The 10,834-nt window shown below is 57.3% G+C and overlaps 1 protein-coding gene across 1 annotated transcript; it reads right to left on the reverse strand.

Moving 5' to 3' along the window:
• Positions 1–7,036: 7,036 nt before the first annotated feature.
• NOP10 (NOP10 ribonucleoprotein) lies at positions 7,037–7,351 on the reverse strand (the record flags this gene model as incomplete). The annotated part of the gene is made up of 1 exon (XM_030969832.1): positions 7,037–7,351. A coding segment is annotated over one exon (174 nt), but the record flags the coding sequence as incomplete, so codon positions are not given.
• Positions 7,352–10,834: the final 3,483 nt, after the last annotated feature.

Below are 10,834 nucleotides of genomic sequence, written 5' to 3' on the forward strand. Positions count from 1 at the left end.
CCAGTGTCCCCAAGGCCACCACTGACCCAGTGTCCCCAAGGCCACCAGTGACCCGATGTCCCCAGAGCCACTGTCACCTCCATGTCCCCTCTTGGTGCCACTGTCACCCTGATGTCCCCAAGGCCACCAGCACTCAATGTCCCCAAGGCCTTGTGTCCCCTCCTGGTGTCACCATTGTCCCGATGTCCCCGAGGTCGCTGTCACCCCAAAGTCCCCAAGGCCACCATTGACCCAATGTCGCCAGAGCCACTGTCACCTCAGTGTCCCCTCCTGGTGCCGCCAATGCCTTGATGTCCCCAAGGCCACCATGGCCCCAATGTCCCCAAGGCCACCATGGCCCCGATGTCCCCAAGGCCATTGTCACTGCAGTGTCACCGCTGGTCTCGTGTCCTCTCCTGGTGCCACCATCGCCTCCGTGTCCCCGAGGCCACCATTGACCTGATGTCCCCTCCTGGTGTCACCATCCTCCCGATGTCCCCAAGGCCACCCTCACCCCAGTGTCCCCAAGGTCGCTGTCACCCCGATGTCACCCTTGGCTTTGTGTCACTTTCTGGTGCCACCATGGCCCCGATGTCCCCAAGGCCACCATTGACCTGATGTCCCCTCCTGGTGCCACCATGGCCCCAAAGTCCCCAAGGCCACCATTGACCCAACGTCCCCAGAGCCACTGTCACCTCAATGTCCCCTCCTGGTGCCACCATCTCCCCAGTGTCCCCAAGGCCATTGTCACCTCAGTGTCACCGCTGGTCTCGTGTCCCCTCCTGGTGCCACCCATTGACCGTGTCCCCAAGGCCACCACCACTCAATGTCCCCAAAGCCATCATCACTCAATGTCCCCTCCTGGTGCCACCATCTCCCCAGTGTCCCCAAGGCCATTGTCACCTCAGTGTCACCGCTGGTCTCGTGTCCCCTCCTGGTGCCACCATTGCCTCCGTGTCCCCGAGGCCACCCTCACTGACCCGATGTCCCCAAGGCCACCACGGCCCCGATGTCCCCGACGCCACCATCACTGACCCGATGTCCCCTCCCGGTGTCACCCTTGTCCCTCTGTCCCCTCCCCCAGTGACCAAAATCCGTTTTTTTCACTCATTTTTATTCATTGCCTTTGTTGGGGACATTTGGGGACAATTGGGGACATTTGGGGACATTTTGGGGCCATTTTGGGGCCATTTGGGGCCATTTTGGGGACATTTTGGGACAATTTTGGGACATTTTAGGGACATTTGGGGGACGTTTTGGGGACATTTTTGGCCATTTAAGGATATTTAGGGACATTTGGGGACAATTTCGGGACATTTGGGGACATTTTGGGGTCATTTTGGGGACATTTGGGGACAATTGGGGGACAATTTGGGACAATTTCGGGACATATTGGGGCCATTTGGGGACATTTTTGGACATTTTAGGGACATTTGGGGACATTGGGGACATTTTAGGGACATTTGGGGACATTTTTGGCCATTTAAGGATATTTAGGGACATTTGGGGACAATTGGGGGCATTTGGGGACACTCTGGGGACATTTGGGGCCATCTGGGGACACTTTGGGGCCGCTTGGTGACATCTCAGGCTCCTGCGGAGAGAGGGGCGGGCTCAGGGGGTGGCCGTGTCCCCAAGGTGTCCCCAAGGTGTCCCCAAGGTGTCCCCGGGGGGGGAGGGGACACTCACCTGTCCCGGCCGGGGGTGGCGGCTCCGGGCGGCGGCGGCTGCGGGGCGCGGCGCGGTGTCACCAAATGCCACCCGGGTGGCCCCAGAGTGTCCCCCCCAAAGTGCCCACAAACCCCCCAAATGTCCCAAAATGTCCCCAACCCCTTCAATGTCCCCAAAGTGTCCCCAACCCCCAAATCACCCCAAATGTCCCCAAATGTCCCCAACCCCAAATCACCTCAATGTCCCCAAAGTTCCCCAAATGTCCCCAAATTCCCCAAATGTCCCCAAATGTCCCAAATGTCCCCAAATGTCCCCAACCCCAAATCCCCCCAAAATGTCCCCAAATGTCCCCAATGTTTCCAATGGCCCCAGTGTCCCCAAATCCCACCCAATGTCCCCAAATGTCCCAAAGTGTCCCCAGATGTCCCCAAATGTCCCCTCAACCCTCTCAATGTCCCCAATGTCCCCAAAGTGTTCCCAAATCCCCAACACCCAAATTCCCAGATGTCCCCAGATGTCCCCAGATGTCCCCAGATGTCCCCACATAGGTCCCAAATTGACACAGGTGACAAATTGCCCCAGGTGACACCTGGCCTTGCACAGGTGTCCCGCACTGTCAGGACAATGATCCCCGCACTGACACAGTACACAGGTGACAATGACACAGAGGGGACACAGGTGACACACGGGTGACAATGACAATGACACACGGGTGACAATGACACTCAGGTGACAGTGACACACAGGTGACACACAGGTGACAATGACACACAGGTGCAAATGACACACAGGTGACACAGGTGACACACACAGGTGGCACAGGTGACACACAGGTGACAATGACAATGACACTCAGGTGTCCCTCACTGATCAGGACAATGATCCCCAGCACAGGTGACACAGGTGACACAGGTGACAATGACACACAGGTGACACAGGTGACAATGACACACAGGTGACACACACAGGTGACACACACAGGTGACACTCAGGTGACAATGACCCTCAGGTGCCACTCACTGATGAGCACAGCGATCCCCAGCACGCACAGGTGACAATGACAATGACACTCAGGTGACACACAGGTGACAATGACACACAGGTGACAATGACAATGACACACAGGTGACAGAGGTGACACACAGGTGACAATGACAATGACACAGGTGACACACAGGTGACACACAGGTGACACACACAGGTGACACACAGGTGACAATGACACTCAGGTGCCACTCACTGATGAGCACAGCGATCCCCAGCACACACAGGTGACAATGACAATGACACTCAGGTGACAATGACACACAGGTGACAATGACACTCAGGTGACAATGACCCTCAGGTGCCACTCACTGATGAGCACAGCGATCCCCAGCACGCTCAGCACCGCGGCCACCACGAGGCCACCGACGCGCAGGTGACACCAGTCTGGGGACACAGGGACACCTTGGGACACCTGGGGACACCTGGGGATACCTGGGGACATCTGGGGACGCCTTGGGACACCTGGGGACACTTGGGGACATCTGGGGACATCTGGGGACACCTGGGGACAGGCTGGGGACACCTGGGGACATCTGGGGACACAGGGACACCTTGGGGACACCTGGGGACACCTGGGGACACCTGGGGACACCTGGGGACACAGGGACACCTTGGGGACACCTGGGGACAGGCTGGGGACAGGCTGGGGACACCTGGGGGACACCTGGGGGACACCTGGGGGACATCTGGGGACACCTTGGGGACAGGGACAGGGACACCTTGGGGACACCTGGGGACAGCTGGGGACACTTTGGGGACACCTCGGGGACATTTTGGGGACATCTGGGGACATTTTGGGGCCCTCCCAGTCTGTCCCAGTTTGGCACTCACCGTACTGGAATGGACTGGAGAGACCTGGGGGGGAGGGGAGGGGTCAGAGACCAGTATGGACCAGTATGGACCAGTACGGACCAGTATGGACCAGTATGGACCAGTAGACCAGTACGGACCAGTATAGACCAGTATGGACCAGTATGGACCAGTACGGACCAGTATGGACCAGTACGGACCAGTATGGACCAGTACGGACCAGTACGGACCAGTACGGACCAGTATAAACCAGTATGGACCAGTACGGACCAGTACGGACCAGTACGGACCAGTATGACCAGTATGGAAGTACGGACCAGTACAAACCAGTATGGACCAGTATGGACCAGTACGGACCAGTACGGACCAGTATGGATGAGTACGGACCAGTACAAACCAGTATGGACCAGTATGGACGAGTACGGACCAGTACGGACCAGTATGGACCAGTATGGACCAGTATGGACCAGTACAAACCCTCCCTCCCTCCCAGTATAACCCAGTATAACCCAGTCCAAACCAGTATAACCCAGTCCCTCCCAGTACAACCCAGTCCAAACCAGTATATCCCAGTCCCTCCCAGTCCCTCCCAGTATAACCCAGTCCCTCCCAGTATAACCCAGTATAACCCAGTCCAACCCAGTATAACCCAGTCCAAACCAGTATAACCCAGTATAACCCAGTCCAAACCAGTATAACCCAGTATAACCCAGTCACTCACCGGGGGGGTCTCCTCTGGCCAGGGACAGCACTGGGGGGGACACACCAGTTAAACCAGTATGGGGGGGGCACTGGGCCCAGTTCAGACCAGTTTGTCCCAGTTTGTCCCAGTCTGTCCCAGTTCCCTCCCAGTTGATCCCAGTTCACCCCAGTAACCCCCAAAACCGTCCCAGTCCCTCCCAGTTTGTCCCAGTGCCCTCCCAGTATAAACCAGTCCCTCCCAGTTCCCTCCCAATTCTCACGCAGTCCCTCCCAGTTTGTCCCAGTTTGTTCCCAGTTCCCTCCCAGTATAAACCAGTCCCTCCCAGTTCCCTCCCAGTCCCTCCCAGTTCCCTCCCAGTATAAACCAGTTCCCTCCCAGTTCCCTCCCAGTCCATCCCAGTACAAAACCCCTCTGTCCCAGTGACCCCCAGTCCCTCCCAGTACTCCCAGTTTGTCCCAGTCCCCTCCCAGTATAAACCGGTCTGTCCCAGTACCTCCCAGTATCACCAGTGCCCGCAAGCCTGTTCTCGCTCCATCCCGGGACCTTTGAGGGAACTGGGACAGACTGGGATGGACTGGGATGGACTGGGAGGGACTGGGATGGACTGGGAAGGGTTTGGGGGATACTGGGAGGGACTGGGGGAGAATTGGGAGGGACTGGGAGGGGACTGGGTTATACTGGGAGGGACTGGGAGGGGACTGGGTTATACTGGGAGGGACTGGGAGGGACTAGGATAAACTGGGATATACTGGGAGGGACTGGGAAGGGATTGGGACAAACTGGGGAGGACAGAAGGGGGACTGGGATGAACTGGGAGGGGACTGGGATGAACTGGGAAGGGTTTGGGGGATACTGGGAGGGACTGGGGGGACTGGGGACTGAGAATTGGGAGGGACTGGGAGGGACTGGGACAAACTGGGAGGGGACCGGGCCGGGTGAGTCACTGGGATTCCTGAGCAGGGCGGGACTGGGACAAACTGGTGGGAACTGGAACTGACTGGGAGGGACTGGGAGGGAACTGGGAGGGTACTGGGGGGAACTGGGTTATACTGGGAGGGACTGGGATCAAGTGGGGGGAGCTGGAGGGGGGGATGAGTCACTGGGATTCCTGAGCAGGGCGGGACTGGGACAAACTGGGACAGACTGGGACAAACTGGGACAGACTGGGACAGACTGGGACAGACTGGGACAAACTGGGGGGACTGGGAGGGAATGGAAGTTATTGGGGGGTACTGGGATAGACTGGGAGGTTACTGGGAGTTACTGGGATGAACAGTTACTGGGATGAACTGGGATGAACTGGGGGTTACTGGGATGTACTGGGGGGTTACTGGGAGTTACTGGGAGTTACTGGGATGAACTGGGAGTTACTGGGAGTCACCGGGGCCCCACTCACCTTCCCAGAGCAGCCGCGGGGAACTGGAAATGGGGGAGGGGGGGAACTGGGAGGGGGCGGGGCCAGGGAAGAGGGCGGGGCCAAGGAATGGGCAGGACTAAGGAAAGAAGGGGCGGGGCCAAAGAAGGGGGCGGGGCCAAAGAAGGGGCGGGGCAGAGCTGAGGATTGGCCGGGGAGGGACTGGGACAAACTGGGGGATAGCGGGACAGACTGGGATGGACTGGGACGGACTGGGAACAGCACTGGGATGGACTGGGCGATACTGGGAGACACTGGGACTTACTGGGGACGATACTGGGATGGACTGGGAGGGAACTAGGATGGACTGGGAGGGACTGGGAGAGCTTGGAGGAGCACTGGGGCTGTACTGGGCTGTACTGGGATGAACTGGGAGGCACTGGAGGGGTTAAAGGGGCTGTTCCCGCCTCCATCGCCTTCCCATTGGCTGAAGATCCCGCCCTTCACTTGCTGCATCCAATCAGCACCGCGGAAAAAGACCTGGGGCGGGGCCTGGGGTCGGCGCCATTTTAGCGACGTTCAGCCTACAATTCCCGCCATGCACCGCGGCCCCGCAAACGCCTAATGGAGCCGGGACTACAGTTCCCGTCATGCTCTGCGGCCTCATAGACCCTAATGGAGCCGGGCCTACAGCTCCCGTCATGCTCTGCGGCCTCATAGACCCTAATGGAGCAGGGCCTACAGCTCCCGTCATGCTCTGCGGCCTCCGCGTACCCTAATGGTGCAGGGCCTACCCCGCAGGCCGCGCTCCAGCGCCCGGGATCGCCCCGCGCGCCCCCTTGGGCCCCCAGAGCTGCCACAGGACCCCCCAAACGCCTCCTGGGAGCCCGCGTAGCGGACACGCAAGGCCGCGTACCCGCTCTTCGGGCCTACAGGTCCCGTCATGCCCCGCGGCCACAAATTCCCCCCTCATAGCCGAGTTCCGGCCCTACAATTCCCGTTCACATCCCGCGCCCCAAGGAGACCCCTCAGAGCCCCCCCAGGGCTCCCCGAATCCACAGGGTCCCCCCAGGTGCCCTCCCGGACCCCCGAGCTCTCCCTCACAGCCACTTCCGGGACTACAGCTCCCATCATGCCCCGCGGCCCTATTAAGCACCATTAAAGCAGCGCCTCCATCTCCCGTGATGCTCCGCGGCTCCCTTAAAGCAGCGCATCCAACTCCCGTCATCCCTCGCGCCCCATTGACTCGCACTATACCCGCGCCTACATCTCCCATCATCCCCCACGCCCTATAGAGCCCCGTTCTAACCAGGCCTATAACTCCCATCATGCCTTGCGCCCCATAGAGCCCTGTTATACCCGCGCCTACAACTCCCATGATCCCCCGCGCCCCATAGCCCAATTAGAGCCCTTTAAATTCATTCCCAAGGCAAAAAAACCCAAATTAATTTCGACACCAACACTCAGACACCTCCAAGCTCCCAAATCCTTTAATATTCACAATTTCCTCGTCTTTAAGCCCTTCCTTCCATCCAGCGCAGTTCGGTGGGTCGGACTGGATTCCATCTCCTCCCGCCGGGGTTTTTGGGCTCTTTCGGGGTTTTTGGGCTCTCTCAGAGCAGGGTCCGGCCCCGCTGCGTGGGCAGAACCCCAAATCTGCGCTTCAGGGCCAGGCGGTGCCGGGAGAATTTGTCATCGGGGGAGAAGCGGGCGGGGTGGGCAGAGCGGGTGGGGAGCCCGGCCGGAGACACTTTCTGGGGGACACAAAGACACCAAAAATACCAAATCTCCGATCAATTGCCCCAAAATCCCCCCTCAGGACATCCAACGTCCCCCAAACCCCCCCTCAGGACACGTAAAATCCCTCAAATTTACCCAAAATCTCCCAAATTCCCCCCAAATCCCTTCAAACTCCCCCTCAGGACACTTAAATTCCCCCCTCAGGACACCCCAAATCCCTCTGATTGCCCCCAAATTCCTCCTCAGGACACTCAAAATGCCCCAAATTCCTCCCAAATCCCTCCAATGCCCTCTCAGGACATCCAAACTCCCCCAAATTCCTCCCCAAATCCCCCAAATTCACTCAAATTCCTCCCTCAGGACGCCCAAAATCCCGGAGGAAGTGCCTGATGGAGCTGCTGTTGGACATTTCTTCACTCTGGCCATGGTGGACTGTTGAAAGAAGACATTGACAAGCTGGGGTAGATTGCCTTGAGTCCATCCTATGCTCTTTTCTTAGGAATCCCCTCAAAATTATTTATCTTGTTTTGAAGGAAATTTGCTAAATTTCTTTATTTTTGATTTTGGCTTTCTGCTCCTGCTGAGTTACTGCCTTATCTTCAGCATTGCACTCAGCCTGAATACTGGGAAGCCCTGAGGGAAAACACAGCTCCTTGTGCTGCAGGGCAGTCAGACCCGCTAGGATCACACAGGTGCCCTTTGTTCATTTAACCACTCTGTTTCACTGTGAACACACTTAAATCCTTTTTGAAAAATAAAGTGGACTTTTCAAATTCTCCAGTTTAAAAATTATTTTCTCCAAATCCTTCTCTCTTTCCCTGTGCAGCTGAACAGGAATGGATACCAAGGGTTGGTCTGGCTCCCTGCTGCCTGCAGTTGTGCCTACTGGGAGCTGTTTCTCTCTATCCAAGCCCTGTCCCTGCCAGTGCTGCCAGAGCCCAGCCCAGCCCTGGGGGCTCAGCTCTGCCCTGCAGAGCCCTCCCAGCACAGGGCACTGCCCAGGGGCATCTCCCTGGCAGCAGGGCCTTAAGGGCAGGCCAGACAAACAGAGATGCTGCAAGCCAAGGTGCTGCTGCTGCTGTCTGTAGGGAGAGGAGGCTGAGGAGGCACTTTCTGAGGGAGATCTGAGGCCCATCTGCTGATGCCCAGGGTGACAGTGCAGGAGTCTCAGTGACACAGCCAAAGCTGACAGCCCCTTTCCCTTCCCTTTAGGAGAAAGCTGAGAGCAGCCCTGGCCATGCAGCACCATCTCCAGAGCAGGAGGAATCTGCCCTGATGGGGGTGGCTCCTTCCACCTCCAACTTCTCCCCTGCAGCGTCCATGGGGAGCTGCCAGGCAGGCTGAGAGCTGCCCCTGGCAGGTGGCACATGCCCTGGGCTGGCCAAGAGCCCTGAGGGCTGCAGGAGCTGCTCTGCAGGACAGCCCTGGGCAGCCCTGGCTGCAGCCCCAGCTTCACCCCCTGCAGCCGTCCCTGGCAGCAGGAGCCGTCCTGCCCTGTCCCTCTGACGGTGCCCAGGGCAGCCCCGCTCTGCAGCACATCCTCCTCCTCCTCCTCCTCCTGTGCCACAGAGAAACTGGGAGAGTCCTCCTGGCACATCCCCCAGGCTGTGGGCTGTGCTGGCTTCAGGAGATCCCTCCAGGAGCACAGGGGACATTGCCCTGCACCCACACACTCACCATGCACAGGGCTGTGAAGATCTTTCCCCAGGTGAAGTCTCAGCTCAATGTCTTCCCAATGCTGATTGCCTTCAGCCTGTCTCTGCCTGGCTCCTGTCCCCTCAGTGCCTGCAGGCAGAGCCCTCAGCCCTGCTGGGCTGGGAGAGGAGCTGGTCCTGGCAAGAGCTGTTCCTTTAAAGCTCAGCAGCACAGACACAGCACAAGGACTTTAATGAGCCTCTTGGGGCTTTGGTGTTGTTTACATCAGACTCAGTCCCTGAGAGTGTCTTCAAAAAACTTCTCAAGAACTCAAAGTTAAATTGAAACTCTGAAAGTTTCTGAAGTTTTAATGGGTCCCACTGAGGGACACGACTGGGAAAGTGTCCCCAGGTTCCAGTTAGAGCAGAACACTGCAGGCAGTGATGACAGCTGGGCACAAACAAGGCCAAGGTGTCTCTGGTGCTGAGCAAAGCTGGATGTGTTTGAGGAATGCACAGGGCCAAGGGCTGAGCCCCAGCCCCTGGCCAGGCAGATGCTGTCCCTCCCTCCTTGCTCAGGGCTCTTCCCGGGATGGGCACTGGCATGTGGGGATGTGCAATGCCAAGGGCAGGAGCATGGGGCGGCCCCTGCCAGGCTGCTGAGCAGGGCCAAGGAGGCAATGAGGCCCCAGGCCTGCAAGGGTCACTTGTCTCCTGCTCCTGCCTCAGGCCCAGGCCCAGCAGCCATGGCCAAAGTGCTGCCCAAGGTGGCTCTGGCAGGGCTGTCTTGCAGCTGCTGCACATGCCTGTGCCCTGTGCAGCCCAGGCTGTGCTACGGTGTCCCTGCCCTGCGCCTCTGTCCCTGCAGGCTGTCGGCATCCCCCGGCTGCCCCACCTGGCTGGGCCCTTCCTTTGCTGACAGCTCTGCCTCCTGCCTGCCTCTGCCTGCCCACACAAAGCCTGGGGCTGACCCAGACTCCTTCTGGGGGATGTGCTGCACCACAGCTCTGCCCTGGGAGGGAAATTCCTGTCTCCTCATGTCCAGTCTTGGTCTCGCCTTCTGCATTTGTGGTATAATTTCTCTATCTGGCTCTTTCTCACTATGGAGAAAAAGCTTCACCATTTCTGAATCCACCCTTCCAGCCCTCCCAGGTCACTCCTGTTCTGTCCTCAGTCTCTTCACAACTGAGCCCTGTGCCCTCAGCCTCCATACATGGGTTATGTTCTTGAGGCCTGCAAACCCCACTCGGCTTTGGGCTAAGGAAGAAAATAAATAGAGGAAGGCCAGGCAGAGCGCTGCTGGCACTTTTTCTGGGAACAACCCCCGCTATATACAGATAACACAGGACGGGGTGGGGTTTTCAGATGTTTATAAAACTATTAACATAGCTAACATGAGTCTAAAGAAATATCTTAAATCTACAAATAGGCCAATACACAGAGCAAAGCATATTGACAGAGACTTTAACCAATCAAAAATACACTGGCAGTAAAACAATGCTTGCTTGTTCATTTATAGGAATACAATAGATAAAGCCCTATTCATGGCATAGATGTGAAACTTTTGCAAGAAAACTATTCGAAAGGCTAGACACAAGTCTGTTATTTTCTATTCTTCACGTCTTCCTGCAGCTAACAAGATGCATCAGCAATATTAATAATTCTGTCAAAATGAGGCCTGTCTGTTTTCCCACAAAATGAAACTTTCTAACTTTATGGATTCCTACAAGCAATTCTGGGATAGATGGAATTTCGGCAACCAAATTCCAATTGCTGCCATGGCCCCTGGACAAGAAGGCCGGTTCTTTTCCATAGGAAGGCACAGAGCCCTGGTACTTCCGAGGCAGATGAGATGTGACCACCAGAGGCCAAGGCCAGGCAGAGCTGGCATGTTTT

This window comes from Camarhynchus parvulus, unplaced genomic scaffold (assembly GCF_901933205.1).
Source record: "Camarhynchus parvulus unplaced genomic scaffold, STF_HiC, whole genome shotgun sequence".
NCBI classification, from domain to species: Eukaryota; Metazoa; Chordata; class Aves; order Passeriformes; family Thraupidae; genus Camarhynchus; species Camarhynchus parvulus.